We start from the raw sequence: 22,842 nt of genomic DNA on the forward strand, positions 1-22,842 counted from the left end.
ATCCATCCATCCATCCATCCAAACAAAAGGAAATGGAAGATGAATAATTATAAGAAGAAGCAACCGTCCTTTCTAAAATATACTTATTAAGAAGAGCACAGACGTGCCGCCGGTAGCCGACATGCCAATCCATCCCCAGAGCCTTGACACAGGTCAGGTCACTCACACGCCCACTAGAACCTGTCGCACTCAAGCCAGGTCTCGTATTTTCTCTGGGGATTCTCGGGACACCGCCTAGCACGGCCACCCGTCCGTCCGTCCGTCTCGCTGATTGCGATCCGGGCCTCTGCAGCAGCAGCACGACACACGTATCGACACGCGAGAATTGACAACGTATTAGGTGCGAGAGAACGAAGATGCGAGGCTGCGATCTGATCTTATTCTACACCCACTAGGCCACTCCGCTCCGTACCTGCCGCAGTGGCGGATCCCAAAGGCTCTCCTCCTCTTCTTCTCCTTTCCTTTTCTTTTTATTCTTCCTCTTTCATACGCAAAAATTAAAGGAAGATTTAGAAGGCTCCCAGGTACACCCAGAGTAAAAAGGCTTGAACCCCTCCGGCTCCCACAGTGGATCCACCCCTGCTGGCTGCCAGAGAAGACCACGGCACCGGGCAATTTGATTAAGCTGTTTGATTAGCACGCGTAGTGGTAATCAGTATTTAAGAGCATGGATCTTGCTCCAGTCAGAAGCAGGTACGCGGCCGTGCAGAATGGAGAACTTGACTGACTCCTGGTTGGTGCAGCAGGTATGCGGTCTGTTCATTCTTAGCAAAAGCAGACAAGCAAAAGCCACCAGGCAGATCATAGCAGGATGTATGGTGTGTACAAGTTACATGGGGTGGCTTAAAAGGCTTGTCCAGACAACAGTATATATCTTGACATGGTAAGAGGGGTTCTCTTGTTAGATAATATTTTTCGCAAAATGGGGTAGGTTTTGATCAAACATTTGGTAAACATCCGATTTGTTAGAGCTGATTCTATCAAAATAACGCAGCAGCTTGAAACACGTCTCGCACCTCAGTATCTACAGCCACGAGTTAGTATCCGGACTGCTGAAGAGGGAAAAGTGGGTGTAGAAAACCCTAGACCATGTACTGCATCGCCACCTGCATCAGCCTTGTGTGGGGTATACTCAGTGTCGCTATGCCCCTCCGGCAGTTTTTCCTCAAGAACGCGTAGAAATAGTTGATCACTAGCTTCTTGACGAAGAACGACTCCTTCCAAGCTCTGATATCCCCGTGTCCTAGGAGGTACACCACGCCTGACTCCTTGGCCTTGTGAATGAAAGAGAGCTCATTGTCTAGGCGTCGCCTCCCGTCCATTGCCTCATCCAGAGATCCATCAAATGACATGCTTGATCCTAGGGTTGAGTTATCAGCACCAGCAGACTCGGCAAGTGGAACACCAAGAGAATAGATGCTACCGTTGGGACCAACCAGAACTCTGGATGACGCAGAAGCAACCTCCTCTTCAGAGTCTGTGTCATCATTACGATCGCTCTCTAGGGAGCGTTCTTGAGCCTCTCGCCGTATGAACTTCTCAAGGCTTTCTATCAGAAGCTGTTCAAATGCTTGGGGGTTCTCCTTGCGCACATCCTTGTACCCATACCTGCAAACATGAATGATCAACATGCAAGCGGATAATGCATAATCAATGACTAAACAAGTGTTCATAAGTGACCATATGGCTGTAGAATTAACACGCTGTAAATAGACATGATAGATTGTATCTTAAGGGAAAAGGTTATGACCAAGGAACGTGATGCCCAAGACTGAGACATCACGTGTAGCTCTACCAGTATCATAGAGGGCAACAACCATTGTAAGAGTTAAAAGCATCTGGGTAGTGCCCAAAGAGGTAAAGAGCAAGAAATAGAACACAACAAAACCCTTATTTGATGAGCACAACCCTAACAACAGGATAATAGTGCAAGCAAATAACAGCGGATAAAAGTCAAGCTAAAAAGTGTGGCACAACAGCCATGAGTCACCTAATGTCAGCAATTAGAAGAAATACATCACTTCACAACTTAAAGATAGCAGTAAATTATAGCACACTCCCAACAGAGCACCTGTCCTGTGGCCCTGTTTACACAGTAACAAAGCTGGCAGAATAGCCTCTTGAGTTACCAACAGAGCAGTTGCTTTCTAGCAGATTCTAAATCCAGAATAGGCATTACATGAAACACAAACAGATAGAGGTCTTAGTGCCAAACATGAGAAGACGCATTGAGCCTGCCTCAAGGTTTCAATGGAGCATGCCAAGAAACTTCAAGACATAACATCATTTTGGGAGGTAATCACATTTTACATTTATTTTCAGAAACTAAAAAAATGAAGTTCATACCTGGCTATGCAGCGGAACATATGGTAGCTCTTTGGGCAGACCCGACGAAAGAGAAACCTCTCATTCTGAGGCACAACAGGAACTGGGACCCATTTGATGCAGACAAAAATGATCATTGAATGAATGGCTGGAAGTGTGGTGAGGAATTGACCAAAGATTGCAGGAACTCCCCTCACCAGTTCATTATAAAGCAATCCGATTCCAGGTGCTCTCACTGTACCCAGATTGCAGCCTAGCTGCATCAACAAATCCATCGAAAGTTTTTGCTTGACCTCAGTTTCGTACTTCAACTTGGTTCCGTAGTTCCATATGTACATTACCAAATACAGTACAGCTGCAAATACCAAAAGAACCCAACTTCCATCTGCTGCACTTCCCAAAACTGAGGAAAAGAAAAATAACTCCAGCCCCAAGAAAAGGGTGAGAAAGCATAGAACTACAACGATGTTGACCTGCCATATCAGAAGCATTATAATGGTTACCAGGACAGTAGTCATCATCATGACCCCAAGTTCAGCTATGCCTGCAACCAAGACCAGGTATTAGAAAGATTTTGTGGTGGCGGTGATTGGAGTAGAGAAATAAAGTAATTTAGCAGCAAGTTCGCCATGTTAAAAACTGCGGATTAACATATACTGAGATTTGTCATGTTAAAAACTGTGGGTTATCATATACTGAGACTAAAGTGGAAGAAAACAACCATATACATAACAAGATAATGCTTGAATATAGGGGTTTTCTTTTTCCTAAGAATCACTGAAATCGTGTTTTCCTTCCAGGCAATAACTAGTGTTCAATATTAATCAAGATAACAATTGGACATTGGAGTAAAGGAGGCAAAAACACCACCTAGACTATCAAGGGGGGGAAATGGCAACCAAATGCTGATAAATATTCAGCAGACCACTGTTTTCAACAATCAGGTACAATACTACATGATAGGCCCATGTTCAGCAGATCCAGTGCAGGAAATCTCAAGATTATATGGATTCAAAAGGAGGAGACCTGGAGTAGAAACATAGCTGAGAGCCTGAGCATATTCCTCAAGGGGATTTACTACATACATGATTTTTATGGAATTTCTGAAACATTGGGCCTGTTTGGCACAGCTCCAGCTTCGAGATCCATGCTGTATCTAGAGTTTGTATGATAAAATAAAGAGGTTTAAACTTCTATTTTTAGCCCAAAATAAAAACCATATGGCTCAACTAAATACCTTCAATCCACTCACATCTCCAGATCCAAGATTTCTTGGAGCTATGGCTCAACTAAATACCCTCAATCCACCCATATCTCCAAATCCAAGATTTCTTGAAGCAAGGTTTAGCTCCAAGAAATCTTGGATTTAGAGCTGTGCCTAACGGGGCCATTGTAACATGTCGGATAAATCGTATTTTCGCTAATGGGGATGCTGGTTCCCCTGGGCACCAGCCGATTTCTGCTATCCCTTATCTGGCCAAGTTCCTATGAAATACATTTGAATCGATTCAAATTTTTAAATTTCTTTTTGTTTCTTGTTTAAACTTCAGATCCACACTTGATCATGATAAAATCATAGTAAATTATGCCTTCTAGATCATCAGTACATAGCATTGTAAAATGAGGTGCTGTTTATACAGGCAGAGAACTATGTTGCAGGAAAAGGAAATCAGGGTGGAGAGTACGTTAAGGAAGTATCCAGAAAATAGAGTTGAAGGTATGTAAATTAGATTGCATCGTAGACGCACTGCCAATCTCGTTTATAATCATGGCACACATCACGTACCATATGCATTGCCAATCTCGTTTATGCTCCCAAATGCCGTAACAAATGCCAGACAAGAAGCCAATAAAAACCAGTTCATCACCGGGATGTATATTTGACCCATGAACTTTCTAGAGGTATGAATAATTTTGAGGCGTGGAAAGCAGCCAAGAGCTGTTGCTTGCTTTATGGTTGAGAATATAGCGGTTGTCATTGCACGACTAGCAATTAGTGCTGCCAGAGTAGCTATGAACACCACTGGCCAAAATGCATGTCCTGCAACATGGATTGAAATTATCTATCAGAAAGGATTTAACATCTAGCGAAACCAAATCCAGTTTCATTATTGTATCAGAATTTTGTTTCAGCATAGTGCAACAGTAGATAGTAATTAGACAAACCAGTTTGCCTTACTTGGGATAGACAAAAAGAAGACTTGCTGATTTGCAGTTAAGTTTTCCATAAGGAATGCAGCTTGCCCTAGATATCCCAGTAGAAGACATGGAAGAACAAGAAATACAAAGGTAAACTGCAACATATGAGAAATAGTAAGTTACCATCAACTATGTCAACTGAAGATACAACATTGAACCCTAAACAGTAAAGGGGGGGGGGGGGGATACCTGAACAGATCTAACAGAGAAGTAGCATAAATCAGCAAACATGGCCTCAGATCCTGTAAAAATATTACATGTTACTATCTTATCATATAAAATCTTTCATTCTTACTATGCTCCTCTTTATATTAGCTTTTAGGAAATCTTTCAGAGAAATTTTCTTATATGTCGATAACAATTGAATCAATGTTATTAGCTGTTAATTTGAACTTTTTGGAATTTTGTGCTTCTTTGGATGATATGCCGGGTCATGGGTCAATCATTTTCTTTACAGAATCCAACAATAGCAGCAGCGGAATCTGCTATCGGACTACCAATTAACATTATTACTTTATGAGTCCAAGGGGCTATATGTTGAATCTATATATTTCATTCCAGGTTAACATAACTAAAGCAGAGCTACAAAATAAAAATTCTGTTCTCATTTCGTCTTCAAGAGTATATTACAAACAGAATCAAACAATATGGTCAAAACACATGCCTGTTGCACATAGAAGACAGCCTCCAAGGGATATCCAAGCTTGAGTGGGATTTCTTTCAAAATAATAGTATATATAAACCGGATTGAACGCATGTAATACTTCTGAACCATATGTCCTGATGTTATAAATTCCAATCCCAGCAAGGCAGCAAAACCATATGAACAAGGCAGGCCCAACAGCAAGCCCCACTTTGCTTGTTCCAAAACGTTGTAGACTGAACAGAACAATAAGAAATGCAACAGTTATCATGACCACTTCACCTGCCAAAAGTTTATAGCAAATGGTGAGCATTGAGCATGACTAAAGATCAATGCAAACTAGTTCTTTTCTTCACCATATGTTGTCAAGAATCAATAAACAAACAATTTGGCGTCACCTTCATTAACACTAGATATTCCAACCTTCAAGCCATTAACAGCAGACATCACTGAAGATTTCAACATAGAAACAAAATGGAGTTATTTCTTATAGAGGGGGGAACTGGTGTAGCATGACATTAGTAGGAAAGCAAACATGCAGATCACCCAACTAGGTGAAGAGCAAAATATGAAAATACAATGAACAATGCATCAGAAAGACATGAACCTGACATTGCTGGTGTGACAACACCATCTGCTATGACCATAGAAGTACCAAATAGAACAAGCATCAAAAGCAGTTTCTTTAGCATAGATGAAGTCTCAAGACGCTCCTTGATCTTCAAAGACCTCTCAAGTTCTACTGAAGGCACCTTCAGATGGAAACTTGATATACGGGTATCAGAAGGTAGTTGGTTAGGAAGCAGACTTGCCTTTGCATTTCTGCATATTAGCGAGTATAAAGCAAATGTCCCTCCTGCCAAATAATCAGAAAACAAATATTGAATATAAAGCTTAAAGAAGAATGTTTTTGCCTAATTTACTTTTAGTACCATAGTACATAGAGAGAAGCATACCTTCTCCATCATCGTTTCCCCACAAAACAATCAGAGTATACTTCAGAAATGGTATTAGAATGAGAGTGTATATTACAAGTGAGAGTGCTCCAAGCACATCCTCCTTTGAAGTAATAGGGTATTTGTTGAACATTATATCAAAGGTATACAGTGGGCTGGTACCAACATCCCCAAAGACAACGCCTAGCGTCTGAAGAGTCAGCACAATACTCCTGCCTAAGGTAAATTCCTGAAAGGAAGACAACACAGGTACCAGCAGCATTAATATACTCGTGCATACTACACATGCATGATGTCTGTATAGTAAACATATAGCTGGAGTAGAAAATGTTGAATTAAAGTTGCAACTTAGTCAATTTGCCATGACAGCAAATTTCAATAGGGAAATGGTGAATGTAGGCAATGAAAAAAAAATGATCGAATCAAACTTGTCAGAGTATAATTTTGTAGAAAATTTTGAAAACAGCGTGATCTCTATTTTCTGATCTTTTATGGCATTTGCATCAAAACGGGTTCACATTTCTGTGAGTCCTCAAAATGGGAGGACGGAAAAACTTTTTGTCCAAACACTAATCGGCCGTGTTATTCCATTTCAACATTAACTAAGACTATTAAATATTGTCATCAAGATTTCCGGGACAAAGGGGACATAGTCTGTAAAAGCACCCCTTATCTCTCTGGCTTAAGTTAATGAATTATGACTTACAAGGTGAGGATGCAGGACACTGTGTTGCAAAATCCTTGCATCCAAAGAAATGCAGCCTAGTTAAAGAACTTCAAGAATCAGACTACAAGACCAATGAAAATTGTTAACAGATACTTCCTGGACCTCGACCTGGTCAAGGTCAAGGGTCACCACTCACCAGGTCACTGGTCGAACTAGTGGACCACGTCTCCCGATGCAAGTTCACATAAGCAAACAAGGTTGCTATTAGTCTGGTCTGTTTGCCTGGTCATGCACTAAGATGCAGTTCAGGTTCGAAACCGATTCGAAACCCAATGCTCTCAGTATTTATGGAATTTAGGCACGAATGGGGTGCACGTCGTTTGCCAACGAGAGGATTCAGCCCAGCAGAGAGTGCTGAGTGCAGTTTTTCTCCAGTCAGACCGCCGGGCTGGATCAGGTCAGTTAACCATGCCTATGAAACTACAACAGTAGTAGTATGCAACTGAAAGGGTCCCTTTTAGTTTGCTTCTGCAGCATGCATTGCATCATCTCTCTGTCCTCAAATCATGAGAATATGAGACCAAGCCTTGTGAGTTTGTCACCTTGCCTGACGTGTTTACATTAGGTGCCTCATCAAAGGCACATCTCCCAGCTTGCTCTCAAGTCATTAGAGAAAATAAATGGTCCTCATTTACTGACTCTAGTAGTTTCACTTAGGCGGACACCCCTCAGTGCACTCCTCACCATATCCTTCCAGCACTAATTAGTTCCCAAAGTGGCATTGGACCTCTAACACCAAATTGGAAAGAACAAAACCAAAACCTCCATATCTCCATCTCCTTAATGCATCGTTGAGGTTCTGGGCTGTCATAGAAGGCTAGTATCGTGTTAAAATATAGGAATTGTGGTCAGTGTCTCTATGCCTCGGACTGTCAGGAAAAGTATTTCAAGGGCTAACCTTGTGCAGGTACAAGTATACAACCTTGCGCAAAGCTCAAAAATTTGGCTTCTCAAATGAGGCATGCTTTTAAAGGAGATCTTGAGGTGGACAGATTTTTCGTACTTCGAACAGGCAAAAATCTGAGCAAATCATCCAACAATGCTTTGAAATTCTTGCAAAGCACTCAACTCAAATAAAAGAAGGTGAGTATTTTTACAACATAACCAAACATCCCCATAACTTGAAAGAGTTCAGCCAACTCTAGGCAAGCCTAGAGATGGGGCAGTATGATAAGGTGACGAGCAGAAAACTCCCTTGCCATCATCATGGCCATTCCAGCTTCAACTGTTTCAGACTTTCAGTGGAACCACAAAGATGAGAAATACCTCCATTGCTATCCGTAATATCAACTGAAAGTTTGCTCTTTCCTATATGTGTGGAGATTTATATTCATAGTGGCCCTTGTAGTCAAGTGCCGACACTGTTTTCTATAAACTCGGGTAATATATATATGGCATTAACTCCACTGTCTATGCTCTATGGGCAACCAGCCAACCATTCAATAACTGAAAGTCCACCATTGAACCAACCAACTACCAGATCAAACTAAATCATTCAACATTAATCTAAATTCTAAAGAAAAATGCTCAAGAACCAATCATGCATCCAAGTAGGTATTCATGAAGCCAAAGATAAAGAACAGAACAAATCTAATTTAACTTGGTGCTTCCATGCTTGTTCAAAATACCACATCAAAAGGCATATCACAAGCATCGTATGTAGCAGAAACACCATAAATGTCATGAAGAACGAGGGCTAGATATGTTGCTACCACATATAAAAAATGGAGACTCCGAGACAGCCATTACAACCTTATAAAGAGCATGAATCAAACATTTGCATCTAAGAAACAACACAAGCACTTTACCCACATGTAACAGCCTATGCAGGAAACCAGGACTGACACTGACCTAAGCAATACCACAAGCATCAAGAGTTCACGCATCGATGCTACCGAGGAATTTAAACAACTAAGAGGGCGCATTAGCTTACGCGCAAACAACAGCCACAGATAACCCAAGCCAGCAAGCTCATACAATCTAGTAATCTACCCAAGTAAGTAGCAGAAACCTCGCACGCATGCACAGACCAAAACAGCCCAACAGAAATACACAGACCAAACTAAACTATAGGCCACAGCAGACACCCTAGCACATTCATGGTCTTACTCTTACCACTCCGTACCAATCAAGTCCCCGTCAGCACCACGGCAAAAGCTCACGCAAGAAAGCAATAGCGCAAAAGCAGACACATCTAGCACGACTACACGAGACATTGCTCGATCGCGATCCCGCAGGCAATACCAACAAGCACCACGCGCGCAGGAGGCGACGGGAAGTCGCGTGGCGCAGCCTCGCATAGGCAACACCGCAAACACCTGGCGCGCACCAGAAACCGAAAGGCAGTTCAACCAACGAGCGGGGGAGGGTGATGGCAGCGCGGACCTGGTGGCGGTACACGCCGGGGACATCGAGCGCCTCGACGTCGAAGGAATCGGCGCGCGGGCCCGTGCGCACGAGGCGCTGGCGCAGCATCTCGTCCTCCTCGTAGTTGTCGTCGTCCGAGCACCCGCCGCCGCGGGAGCCTGAGGCGGCCGCGGGGGTGTCGGCGCCGCCGTCGTCGGAGCTCTCGATCTCGTCCTCCTCGAAGGTGCCGCCCGGTACCACCCACCGCATCTCCGCCGACTCCGTCTTCGGCAGCCTCCCTCCGCCGCCGCCGCCGCCGCTCCCGGTCTCCATTCGGATCGGGGCGGAGAGGGGAGAGGCGTGCGCGTGAAGGGTTCTACTTCTACGGGTTCGGGTGCTGCGCCGAGGGGTGCGGGAGTGGGGAAGGGGAAGGGGTGAGACGAGGACAGAAGAAACAGAACTGCAGCCGTGGGATGGGATACAGCTCTACTCCAATGGTCTTTTTTCTTGGAAAATTATTATAGGTTTCAAGTTGATTAATCTTTAATAATATATCTAAAGTTAATTATTTTTAATTATATATTTTACCGGTAAGAGATGTTAGATAAACTTTGTTACAAATTAGTCTATATGAAAAATATGATAAAACATCAACTTCGGATATATTTCAAAGATTGGTCAACTTTTGGACATAAATCAAATTTCCTTTTTTTTCTAATCTATACATTTATTTTTCTTATTTAAATCCTACTACATTCGTTCTCTTTATTTATCCTTTTAAAATCCATGCAGCCAAACTTTTAAAAGTTTAACCACTGATATATTTGAAACTACCAAGATTGACTATATTAAAATTATATGACTAGATTTGTTTTCAGAAAAGCTTTTATAAAAATATAATTTATTAGTATATATTGATATAATATTATAAAAATTAGTAGTCAAACGACACCTTATAGACATGAAAACAAATCTAGTTGATAGCCAAGGCTGTAAAATGCTGGACAAACTTTCCGGTTGTTGGTTTCGACTGCCAAGGCTGCCAAAAAAAAAACCGTAAGATCTTACTGGCATGAAGGGAACGACTTTACACAAAGAGATACAGTGGTAGGGGCGACAACGCCACGTAGCTGTAACCATGTTCCATGTTCTTCATTTCCTTTCTTCTGATTCGTTCCCCTTCGCCATTGAAAGCGTAATCTCCGTTGGTATATTTTTTTGGAAAGGAATTGGTATATTTAGAACTCCTACTCCACCAGTGTCGCACAAAGGCAAATCCAAGGAGGTATCCAGTCCTGGTTCCGTAGCTAGCCAATGCCAATGCCAATGCCATCGTCTCGTCTCTATGTAGCCTACGTTCCACCGTTAGCTATACAGTCCTTGTTGAAATTAAACAATCTTTGCTTCAAAGTTTTCGAGTTGCTAGTTGAAAGTAGGTTGTTTCTATTGAAAACTTCTGGATTTCTTTAGCTAGAAGCTTTGAACTTGAGTCCTCCCCGAAAGTTGAAGGTTCAAGGATGGAGTTAAAATTTGTGTTGAATGTTCGTCTAATTAAATTGAAAAGCTTTTGTAGCGAAAAATTAGATATTCATGAAAGTCGAATTCACTTAGGGCAAATTCATATTTCAAACAGAAGCTTTATGGGTGCTTACAGCATGATGTACGAGGATATGTCAAACGCTAGCTATTCAGGACAGCATTCATTCAATCGAGAAAACCTCTATCCATTTTTACTTTCATACTTTCCTAATTAGATGAAAATGAAAACGGGGAAGCTAGGAAAGAAAAGAACATAGGTGAATGGATCAGATGACTCAGGAAATAAGGTGAATTGAACTCTAATTAAAAATACTTCTATCAAAAACTAAAACAAATAGCAATCTTATTCTAAATAAAATATAATACAACTACGTGGACAAATTAGAGCAAAGCAACAAAACAAGCAAGCAAAGACACTAAATACATTATAGAATTAAAACTTGCAAGAATATAAATGTTTAAAGTAAATACGAGAAAGTAGAAAAATGAACAGGAGGACATCAATTTCTCCCGAGGTATTGAAGAGTTGGCACTCCCCTTGTCCTAGAAGGAGCATCTATTAAGATATCACTCCCACTTAAGTCACCAAAATTCAAGTACTCCCTCATGATTGTAGCTTCTCTATCTCTAGATTGACATGCATTAAACTAGTACATCCCACTTCTGGAGGCTCCCACAAGAATTTTAAGAGCTCACTGAGAAAACTTCAATCACTTAAGACTAACTAGGTGTTGCTTACCACCAAGAGTAACAAGCCAATAACTTTACTTGACCAAGATCAAGCCTAAACTACAATTAGATCTATATTTGTTACTCTCAAAACACTAATGATGCCCTTAATCTTTCAATTAGAGACTTTGCAAATCACTTATGTGCTCTCTTGCTTTTTGATGACACACACAATGTATAATCTCCTCTAGGTTAAAGACATCAAAGTGACACCGAGTGAGGGGTATTTATAAGCTAGATGTCCAATAGTCGTTGTCCAGCTACCTCATTTTTTAGTGAACACCAAAAGATCCAACGTGCACTGACTTACACACGCCGGAACATCCAGCGTGTATACTTTTCAACCACTCCCAACTGCTAGCTGTCAATTAGCTGTTAAGCCTATTAAACACTTCGACGAAGCCTCCGGGCACACACCGGATTACGCTGGATCATCCGGCGTGTAGAACCACGAAATCTAGAATTTGAAATTCTTCTCTGCAAGAAATACTCTGCAGTATACTTCGGTGTACACGCCGGACCATCCCACGTGCATAATCTTCAAACACCTTGCTGAATTCCTCTCTGCAATAAATGCTCTAGAGTAGCCTTGTTTACACGCCAAAACATTCAAGCGGATTTCAACTTTTTTGTGCTACGTCACCACACAAAAATACTCCAGTGTTAATGAATCTTAGATCATCAAACTATATGATGTACTTAAGATCTTTTTGACTTGACCCAAGCAATACTTCGGCGTGTTCATCTCTGGTAACACCGGGCCATCCGGTGTACTCCTGCTGATGCAAATAGTTGGCCTAAAGCTTTGCCTGCATCTCCGCTTGAGCTGCCAGCTGCTGCTGCTGAATAGCCTACTGCTACTGCATCTGTTGAAGAATGAGAGCAAGCTCGGAAGACTAAGCAACAGGAGGTACAGGAGGTGTCATCTCAGGTTTTGAAGGAGGAGGAGCTAGAGTTTGTGGTGCAGCCTGAGAGGAACCTCCTGCCTCGGCATCGTGAGACCTAGCAACTAGTGGGAAGTAGTCCACGTCATCTGAGTCACTGTCACTGTCCAAGTCAAAGAACGCCTGAGGTAACTCTGCCTCGGCCTCAACTAAGGCCTGGTCCTCAACTGTAACTCTCTCTCTATCCTCGGCTTGCACCTACTGCTATGTGTGAAACATCGTACGCTGACCATGATGTCTATTTGTAGGAGCAGTAGGAATATACTATCTGAAGTAACTCGATAACTGCTCGTAAGCCTGAAGGAACCCCGAGAACCTGACAGAGTGAGCAAGTATATGAGATATGAGGTGTGCATACGGCTGTTGTCTAACCATCGTCATTCCATCGGTTATCACGTCCTAAATCTCACATAGAATCAGATCCACAATATCAAAGTGCTAGTAAGTGATAATGGTGAGGAGTAGCCACTGCTGCAAATTGGTGATCAACTATGCGTATCCAATTCATGGCAGCAAACTGCATCTCATGACCATGTGAATTGCCTTTGCCTTAGGTGTAAGAATATCTAATAGGCGAGATGAACCTGGGACGAAAGGCTACCTAAAGAGTGGCATAATCTCGTCGTCTGTAGGGAAGACTCCTCCAACGAGACCATGGCGAGGGGGGTTGGCGTTCGGATGAACGACCTCGTGCAAACACCTCTCACTCGCTTGAACCCCCAAGGCCTCTAGCATGTTGCTCTTGTACAACCTCATCTGCTCTCCCTCAAACATGAACTCAATGAAGTTGCGCTCTGGCTCAATCCACACTGTAGCATATAAGACTCTAACTCACTCCTTAACATATCTGTCCACCACTGTAAGCAGAGCTGAGAGTCCTAGGAAGATGTCAAAGAGAGGTCTCAAGTCAACTCCTCTTGTAGCCAATTGCATATAGTGCCAATTGAGTGTCTTATGCTTGCTCAAACTGACATTCCTCCTCAAGTAAGATGCACGAAAACTCTCTTGTAGAATGGTCCAAAACCTTGGGATTTACCCCTCTCATCTCTGTACAGGGTAAACCACTCCTCGACTAGCATGGACTTCACTTCTTGATTCTTGGTGACTTGAAGGACGTCAAGTCACGCAAGCAAATCTCACCCTATGCTGGAGGCTACTGCTCTGGTTGCTGCTGGGGTTGCTTCCCCTGAGGCTGCTCCTCCTCCTCTATCTCTAGCTTTTGACGAGCCCTCTTCCGGCTACGTGATAGGCCAAAAGGTGTCAAACCTGACCCCATGGAAGAACGAGTATAGGAGAACCGACGAGGTGTGGACGAGTTGTCCCTAATATGAAAACCATGCTGTGCATTTGCTGTTGTGACTGCACGATCCCATTCTTTCTACGCTTTGGACTTCTTCTTCTTTGGCTCTACAACTACCTTGCTCTTGGCACGATGTTCATGACCCATCTAGAGGATGAAAACAACAAAGAGAGATGAGCGAACACTTTTGGTTTAAGAAATTTGAACGAATTGTACCCGAATTTGAGTCCTAAGCAAGAATTTGTGGAGAATTTTGATGAATGTACTATGTATTCAGGTTTGCGACATTAGGTAATGATCAATTTTCAAATGATTTGACTTTAATTTTAACAAATTGATCAAAAGGCACATGAATTGAGACAAATTAGCAACATTTTGACCTAAGTTTGAAGAAATTGAGCAATTTGATGCACAATTCAGATCAACATGCCCTATTAGGTGGTCAATGTACAGGATTAGGCTCTAATTACAACACATGATCAGAGGATTGCTCAAATTTGGTTGGATTTAGCATGAATTAGAATGAAAGTTGAGCAAATTTGATGAATTCAAACTAGAGCATGAGCAATTTGAAGTTTTGGCCGAAGATGAGTGCTCACCTCAAAGAGATGAAGAGCAGGGAGACTGACGGTGAGCTCGGAGGTGGCTGACAGTGAGGAAACCAACGGTGGCGACGAACAGGCGAGGGCAGTGCACTGGTTGGCGGTAAGGCTTCTCTAGCGCACAGCGGGTGGCGATAGGCGGCAGCGAGTCAGCGGGTTGGTGGATGGAGCTCAGGATCTATAGATTTCTTTGAGCTACCTAGTGCTATAAATTCACAAGTGTGCATCCAACCTTATTTAGGCTTAATTAGGTCAAACTACAACTCTTAGCCCCTATTTATAGTACGATCAAAAGACTAAGAAAAAAGACCTAAACTACTATAAGTGTCCTTCACCTTTTTGCGATACTTAGAACTATAAAGATCCTTAATCTTGATGAATATATCCTTTGATCATCTATTATATCACCTTAGGCTAAGAAACCCACTCATCATTGTGAACTAAATTTTTGATATCCTTGAAAACACAAATGTTAGTCATAATGATACAGTTGTCATTAATCACCGAAATACTTACCACTTACCTAGATGCCTAGATACTACAATAGGATTGCCAATTATATGAAAACGAACCAATCCAAACAGAAATATGTCGGTATCGTACAGAAACTGGAGATTAAATCGATAAGACCGAACCTCAAAACCATAAGTTCATGACTTGAAACATTGAAATAAATATAATAATAGAGTTAATTTCACAAACCCACAACTTTCCTGATCTAATAGTCACAAAACTACTTCTTTTTTAAGCTATTTCACAAAAATTCCACTATCTTGAGATTTCTTCTCACAAAACTAACATTTCTGCGATTCCGTCAGTATGTCGTTCAAAATTTAATGTTCACCAATAGTACTGTTTATGGTACGGTAGTCTTCTATTTCTTTAAAAATTAGTGGTCTTTTGTCTTTCAAAAAATTCTATAACTTTTTGTATGTGTTTCATAATTTATGTGCAACTCATTTTAATTAGATTTACATAAAAATCATGTGTAGAATTTAAATTAAAATTCTCCAAAAAAATGCTACCTTTATAACCTCTAACAATTGTTAGTACCTTAAATAAAATCTAAAAATCTGGAAAAAATTCACTAATATTTTTATTATTTTATGTACTAATTTCTAAAATTATTTTTAGCTCTAGGTTATATGGTGAAAAAGTGAGTTCCTTTGTAATACTTTATTTCCATCTATTTTATCACGGTGCATATAAACAGAGCATTATAAAGTAACCCATTTTTTCAACATATAACCTAGGGCTAAAAATAATTTTAGAAATTATTACATAACATACTTAGAATATTAGTGAATGTTTCCATATTTTTGGGATTTTATTTAAGGATCTAACAATTGTTAGAAGTTATAAAGGTAGTATTTTTTGGAGAATTTTAATTTAAATTTTACACAGAATTTTTGTGTGAATCCAATTAAAATGGATTTCACATGGATTATGGAATACGTACGAAAAGTTATAGGATTTTTTGAAAGATAGAATACAACTGATTTTTGGAGAAACAGAAGACCACCATGCCCATAAACAGTACTATTGATGTACAGTAAATTTCGAACGGCAGATTCATCGAATCGCAGAAATGGTAGTTTTGTGAGAAAAAACCCAAGATAGTGGCAGTTTTATGAAATAGCCATAACAAGTAGTAGTTTTGTGACTATTATACTAAGAAAGTGATGGGTTTGTAAAATTAACCATATACACTAAGTACATGACAGTGATATACACATAAGTACTTAGCAGTCTCATGAAAAAAATGACGCGCATTATCTGTGATGATTCTCCATTTGACTGTGCATTCGTCTGAGATCACTGAGCCATCTTCAATCCTTTGTAGACCAGTGGCCTTTTCCTCAGCTTCCTCGCATGTTGTAGCTGATAGGCTAACTGAGTCTTCCTAAGCGAGTGCAGAGCCGTTGCTCAGAACAAAAAACTGCTTGTCCACTCAGTACAGCACCAACTATCGAACCGAACTTGTGATTCCAACCATGATTGAAGTTAGGTCACTTGTAAAATCGGGTCAGAAGACACCAAGCGACGCACTTGGTGGCGGAATCGACTGAGGGGTGAGGAGCACCAACCCAGCGGTGATGGTGCGACGGGCATAGGCTGGGTGGCTGTATGACGAAGCAGCAAGAGATGGCAATGACATGGCGCATTATGGTGACGGTGGCCAGCGCAGAGGGCAAAAGGTAGCAACGACGTGGTTGGCAACAGCGGCCAGCGTAGAGGGCAAAGGTGGCGGTGACACGGTTGGCGACAATGGCCGGCACAGAGGGCAAAGACGGTGGGGACACGATTGTTGATGGCGGTGGCCAACGCAGGGGCTAAGGCGGCAGCCGCAAGCGAGTGATGGCACTATTAGGGAGCAACGTGATTAGCGATGGCGACTGTCGTCGGTGGCTGATGATGGCAGCGGCGGCCGGCTTCTAGGGCTAGGGTTGTGGATGGCTCCCCATTTCGGTCATGGGCTCGGGCGGCTCTGGAATCAGGCTAAAAACTAGAATATCCCGCCTAAAAATGAGATTATAAGAATCACCGTCCCGTTCCCAAGTTAGATCCGAGAAAACAAAAACAATGGGGTAAAAAGGGAAATGGTCACGGGCCGGAACTAAGATATTCCTGTACCACTTTCATCCCTACCTCCCAGTATTCCAGTGATGTCGACACGTGTGAGACAGCCGTTGTTCTTAGGGATGCTGTTGGGATCGAAGTCCCAGATAAGATGGGGCCTTCGGGGGTAGAACTGGCGAAGGCCCGTTATGTGACGTGTACTGGAGAATGAACAGTCTGGAATCCTGTTTACGTTTACACTGTGGCTCTATTTATAGCCCACACCCCCGCAATCACAGACCCGGTTTACACTTATTACCCCCTAACCTACTACATTCCCGGAATATCCGGGGGCAATATGGTACAATTAAACATGGTCCCATAATCACAACAGTACCCATAACAGCTGGGCCCACTATCCGGCTATTTCTCAACCGAAGGGTGTCGAAGCCCTCTCCGTCCAGCCTTCCGATGAGCTGCCTTTACCATCTCCAAGCGAAGCCTTGATCTTGTCTTCGCCACCACCAGGCGAAGGCCTGGCTCGGTCGTCACCACTTCCAGGCGAAGGCCTGGTCCTGTCTTCGCATCCATCAGGCGGAGGCCTGGCCCCGTTTTCACTGCCTCCTGTCGAAGGCCTGGAGCGCGAACTGTAGCTTCGCCGGGTAGTCGGGGCAGACCAGTCTTCGCATCCATCGGACCGGTTGTGGATGACTCCAACTCCAACTAACTTCGCAGTTGCCCTCGGGTATGGGGACGGCTGGGGATGATCCCCAACAGTAGCCCCCTACTGGCAAGGTTTATCTTCGATAGGCCGAGCCTATAGAATTTTGAGGTATCTAAGCGCCGTCCCCCTTCGGCCTATCGAAGTTAGTTGGAGGCAAAGCCTGGTTTTATTATTGATATTATTGTTGTTATAATAATAATATATATATTTTTTATCATTATTATTTTTTTGACCTGTTGAAACGTTAGGGGTAACTGTTTGCATTTAATGTTCACAGTAGTTATCCGAGCGCGTTTTCCGGCGTCGGTTGAGATTTCGATGCTAGTGGTGTTAACCGCGCTCGACTTCTCCTATAAATACAGAGGCAGTCAAAAAAAAATTTCACCTTGCCTTTGTTTAGAGTCTTTGCTCTTGTACGAAGCAAGTTTGAGTCCTTCGGGCAGCCTAGTCTTAGCCCCCTGTTCCCTTCGCTCTGCTTGGAAGTCCCTTGAACTCGATGGCGCCGAAATACAGATCGTCGCGTCCGAAGACATATTGGATTGGACAGTCCAAGGTGGATAGCGAAGTTTTGGCTGGCCTTGTCAGGGAGGGGCTGATTGATGACGTATCTAACGTCCGGCTTCCCGGGAAGCAGGAGATTCCCGAACTCGCTGATGATGAAGCCATTGTTTTTGTGCATTACTTTAGGGCTGGCCTTCGACTTCCCTGCGACGAAATGGTAATTAAGGTGTTGAAGCTCTTCGAAGTGTACTTGCATCAGTTGACGCCCAATGCCATAGTCAGAATGAGTCTGTTCGCTTGGGCTGCCCGATCTGAGGGAGTTAAGGCTTCCGCGAGGGCATTCTCCGCTGCGCACCGCTTGCACCATCAACCAAAATCCGTTTTTGTTCGCGGAGTGCAGAGCGAAGCGCACTATGGTTGCCTTAATTTCGCATACCGCGCCGGCCTGTCCACTCCCGCGGTCATATACAGGAACAAGTGGCCGAGCGACTGGACCCAATGGTGGTTTTACCACAAAGTTGAAAGCGAAGAGTATCTTGTATCGAAGTGTGAAGGAGTAAAGGGAAATCGCGCCCCTGATGTTCGGTTGAAAGCATCGCAAGAAACGGTGCTTGAAGCCTTCGCACGGTGCGTGAAACATCTGTCAACTCGTGACTTGGTCGAAGAGTTTCTAGCGGCCGGCATCTGGCCTCTCAGCCGTGGCTGGAGTATACCGACCTTCGAAGAGAAAGGGCCTGAGGGGCTCTGCCATCCTCAGCCTGCTGTAGAGGGCTTCGCAGGTACCCTCTTGGACGTGCACTATATCTTGATTTAAATCTTGTTGCTTAACAGTTGTTTTAATGGTAACTTTGTTTATAGATTTGTCAGTGGCCGAAGTTGAAGCGAAGGCTGTGATGTTGGTTGGGAAGGTTACCCCTGGCGAAGCGCAGCTCTGCGCAGACCAGGGGCTTAACCATAGGTTAAACATGATCTTTGAGTACCGTGGATTGTCTTACGATGAGCGGCCGAAGATTTCGGCTGTCCTGCAGAGCAACGTGGGAGGTTCCCCATCAGTGGAGGTAAGCGAAGAGCCTATTTCTTGCCCTCCGGCGAAAAGAAAGGCTTCGGAACGATCACCAAAAACTAGGCATACCAAGAAAGCTGTCGCACTGCGCAAAAAACCACGCGAAGCTGCGCCGGAGCCTCATGCGGAAACGTCACCGGAGGGCTCCGCTGCCTCGCGCGGCCTGACCCATCGGGAGAGTTCCGAAGGAGTACAAGAGGGCCAAGCGCCGAAATCTACGTTTTGCACACGCGGCGATCTTCCGACATTAATCCTGAGCGACGACGAGGAGTTGACGGGGGCGGGCGTGGCATCGGAGCCCGGTGTCCCAGAGGAGCCCGTTGATGAGGGTGGCGATGACGTAGAGGTGGCAGGGCATTCGTCGCCCTCCTCGTCGTCGACCTCATCTTCTGAAAGCGAAGATTCGACGCCAAGTGCGCCTCGACGGAGCGGGAAAGGCCTTATGGATCTTGGCGGGCTGCTTGACGCGAAGGCCCTTGCTCCCGAGGCTTTGCGGCCCGCCTGTTTTGAGCCGAGTGCCGGGGAGGTAAACGATGCAAAGAGGATTTTTTGCTCCTTCGTTCTCCCTGAGGTCGAGATCCCGCTTGGTCGGAAGTCTTCGAGCGAATTGATTGATGCTTCTGATGTGGCAATCGCGAAGGTATATTGTATCTCTTTCTTTGAATGGAAATAAAGGAAATTTTGTATTTACTAAGTTGTCAGTTGAAATTTTCGGTTTTACTTCTCTCCCGAGCTCAGCGCAAACAAGCAGAAAAGTCTGAAGCCCGCGCCCGAAGCGCTAAGGGCCAGATTGAACTGCTACAAAAACGGGCGGAGAAAGCCGAGAGTTAGAAGCGCGAGTTGTCACGGCGAGCGAAGGATGCAGAATTGCGACAGGAGAAGCTCGAAGCGGAGCTCGAAGCGCTGCGTGCGGCGAAGGATATTGCTGACGGCGAAGTGAATTGTCTCCGTCAGAATTTGCAATCCTTTGAAGCGCAAGTTGGCGAACTGCAATCAGAGTGCGCATCGGAGAGAGAAAGAGCGGAGCGGCTGCAGATTGAACTGAGCGAAGCGAAGGCTTATAACGAAGATGCACTTAACGTCATTGGGGAGCTTGAGCCGAAGGCAGTAGCCGCCTGCGAAGCAATCAGCCATACATTTGAAGGTATAGGCGCCTCGGCAATTCCTCCATCAGTTGAACTCGTCGGACTGGGTGGACTTATTGGTTGGATCCACGAGACCAGCAGTAGCCTGCTTCCAGCCGCTCAGCTATACGGAGATTTCTGCGCCATGGTCGCCGCCCGAAGTCTCGTGCAGTCTGTGGAGATGACGGGTTGCGACCATCATACTGCCCTTCAACGACCCTCCTTCCAGTATCCTTCGGATCTATCGACTTCGGCTGTTACCAAGTCGTCGAAGAGCGCCGCCCGTTCATTCACCACTAATTATTGGTGTAAGTATGGACGCGAGCTAGCTCTTCGAGAGGCCGAAGTGAATCGTCAAAGGGTACAGATTTCAAACTTGCATTTTTTTTTTCAAAGGCAATAATTTGTTTATTGTTAAAATTTATAGGCTAAGGCGAGGGAGGACACTTCGTCGGAACCGACTAATACGGCGGCCGAAGATACTGGGAAGGTGGGATGAATTGGCGCGAAGGGTCGTTGTCATATTTTAGTTTTGTCATTTAGAATGCAATACAGTGGCTGTGTAATACATTATGTATTAATGTCGAAGTGATATTGACCTTTTTGCGCTCCCTGCGCAGGTCCTTGCTTCGGACACTGCGCAGGTAGCCGAAGAAGCTGTTCCTTTGACTATGATGAGGGATAATTTCTATGTCTCTTGGTCCTGCTGGGAATCATTTCAACGTTGCCATGCTGATATCGACTTGGAACGTTATTGGCACGCGAAGTGTAGATCGTACGACGATATGAATGCTAGGATGAAGGCGTTTTGGAAATCAGTTCGTCCTTCGACGATAGTTAATCGGCGAGCTGAACGAATTCTTCGCCGCAAGGCGAGAGGGAACATTGACAGTGCATCGGTACTTCTTGAACCAAAAATTGAACCGCAAGACGACGAGCCATTTTGCCGGAGACCCCAATTGTGTTATCGGCGTGGTCCCTCTTTGCAAGTAGCTAGGCGAAGTGGTAGTAACAACAAATCTTCCATGCCAACGTGTTGTAATCAAGTTGGGGCCATTTCGGCCCCATCATCGCGTTTCCATGCCAGCGAAGGCATCGAGTATCAATTTTATTTTAGTCGCTTGTATAAGGATTTTGTTGATCCAGAGGTTGATTTAGATGCGGAATAAACTTGGTTTGTGTTGTGACTTGCTGTTGTTTTTTTTGTCTCACTTCGCACGTCGCGCGGAGTATGTTTTTTTCCTGTTCAATTCTCCCGGGTCGTAAGTCGAATTCTCCGGGTTGACTTTCTTGACGAAAACCATCCCCCGATTTTTGCCGCAGTTTCCTGCGATTTCATTGGGTTGGTAATCTTATCTTAATCAGTGTTACTCTTGCGAAGCGCCGTCCCCCCCCCCCCCCTGACTTTTACTCGCAGGTAACTTCAGCCTACTTTGGGTGGATCGATGTCTGATTCTTAGACTTCGAAGTTTTCCGGCTTCTACTTGTTTTCACCGTTGATATTTATGTTTGCAGTTTTTGTGCTGTGCCTTTCGGTTGGATTAGGAAAATTTTGTCGTAGGTTTGCTTATTCCTTCGGTGCGGGGGCAAGCACTCTCAGCCCACGAGTTCCGCCGAAGTTCGCTTTCCATCGATCGCCTTGACGATATTTCGTTTGAGCGAAGGTTTGTTTTTTTCCTTCGGTGCGGGGGCAGGCTCTCTTAGCCCCCGACTTCTGGCGAAGCTCGCTGCCTTTCATTTGGCTTGGCGATGCTTCGTTTAAGCGAAGGTTTGTTTTTTCCATCGGTGCGGGGGCAGGCACTCTTAGCCCCCGACTTTTATCGAAGCTCGCTGCCTTTTATTTGGCTTGGCGATGCTTCGTTTAAGCGAAGGTTTGTTTTTTCCTTCGGTGCGGGGGTAGGCACTCTTAGCCCCCGACTTTTATCGAAGCTCGCTGCCTTTTATTTGGCTTGGCGATGCTTCGTTTAAGCGAAGGTTTGTTTTTTCCTTCGGTGCGGGGGCAGGCACTCTTAGCCCCCGACTTTTATCGAAGCTCGCTGCCTTTTATTTGGCTTGGCGATGCTTCGTTTAAGCGAAGGTTTGTTTTTTTCTTCGGTGCGGGGGCAGGCACTCTTAGCCCTCGACTTTTATCGAAGCTCGCTGCCTTTTATTTGGCTTGGCGATGCTTCGTTTAAGCGAAGGTTTGTTTTTTCCTTCGGTGTGGGGGCATGCACTCTTAGCCCCCGACTTTTATCGAAGCTCGCTGCCTTTTATTTAGCTTGGCGATTTTTATAATCCCGCGAAGGTCGTAAGTGTATGCTTTCCTGCTTACACTTTGCACCTTGTTATGGTCGTCGATTGGTGCGCCAATCTTGTAAGGTGACGCACTTCGACGAAAGGTAGTGCTACTCGAGACAAGAAATATTTTTGGGGGTTACTATCTTTGTTCATATGGGTTTCTGCCTCGTTAAAACCCTCACCCCCTAGCGAAGGGGTCCCCCTGTGAGGAAAAGAGTGCAGTACCCTTACATGATAATTACATGGGCTTGTACGGAAACTAGAAAAAACAAAAAACAAAAAAT

General features: G+C 44.0%; 1 protein-coding gene across 2 annotated transcripts; it reads right to left on the reverse strand.

Moving 5' to 3' along the window:
- Positions 1-776: 776 nt before the first annotated feature.
- On the reverse strand, positions 777-9,668 carry LOC133892445 (probable potassium transporter 14). 2 transcript variants are annotated; one of them, XM_062333224.1, is made up of 11 exons: positions 9,236-9,668; positions 6,124-6,352; positions 5,775-6,023; positions 5,566-5,616; positions 5,189-5,449; positions 4,714-4,766; positions 4,505-4,619; positions 4,112-4,366; positions 2,523-2,869; positions 2,347-2,428; positions 1,563-1,608 (listed from the first exon to the last, which is right to left on the reverse strand). In XM_062333224.1, the coding sequence occupies exons 1-10, from the start codon at positions 9,527-9,529 to the stop codon at positions 2,351-2,353; spliced, it is 1,932 nt and encodes a 643-aa protein (XP_062189208.1). In that variant the 5' UTR covers positions 9,530-9,668; the 3' UTR covers positions 1,563-1,608; positions 2,347-2,350. The 2 variants fall into 2 exon arrangements, with proteins under 2 accessions (XP_062189207.1, XP_062189208.1); XM_062333223.1 differs by having other exon boundaries at positions 777-1,608; positions 2,347-2,869.
- Positions 9,669-22,842: the final 13,174 nt, after the last annotated feature.

This window comes from Phragmites australis, chromosome 15, assembly GCF_958298935.1.
Source record: "Phragmites australis chromosome 15, lpPhrAust1.1, whole genome shotgun sequence".
Taxonomy (NCBI): domain Eukaryota; kingdom Viridiplantae; phylum Streptophyta; class Magnoliopsida; order Poales; family Poaceae; genus Phragmites; species Phragmites australis.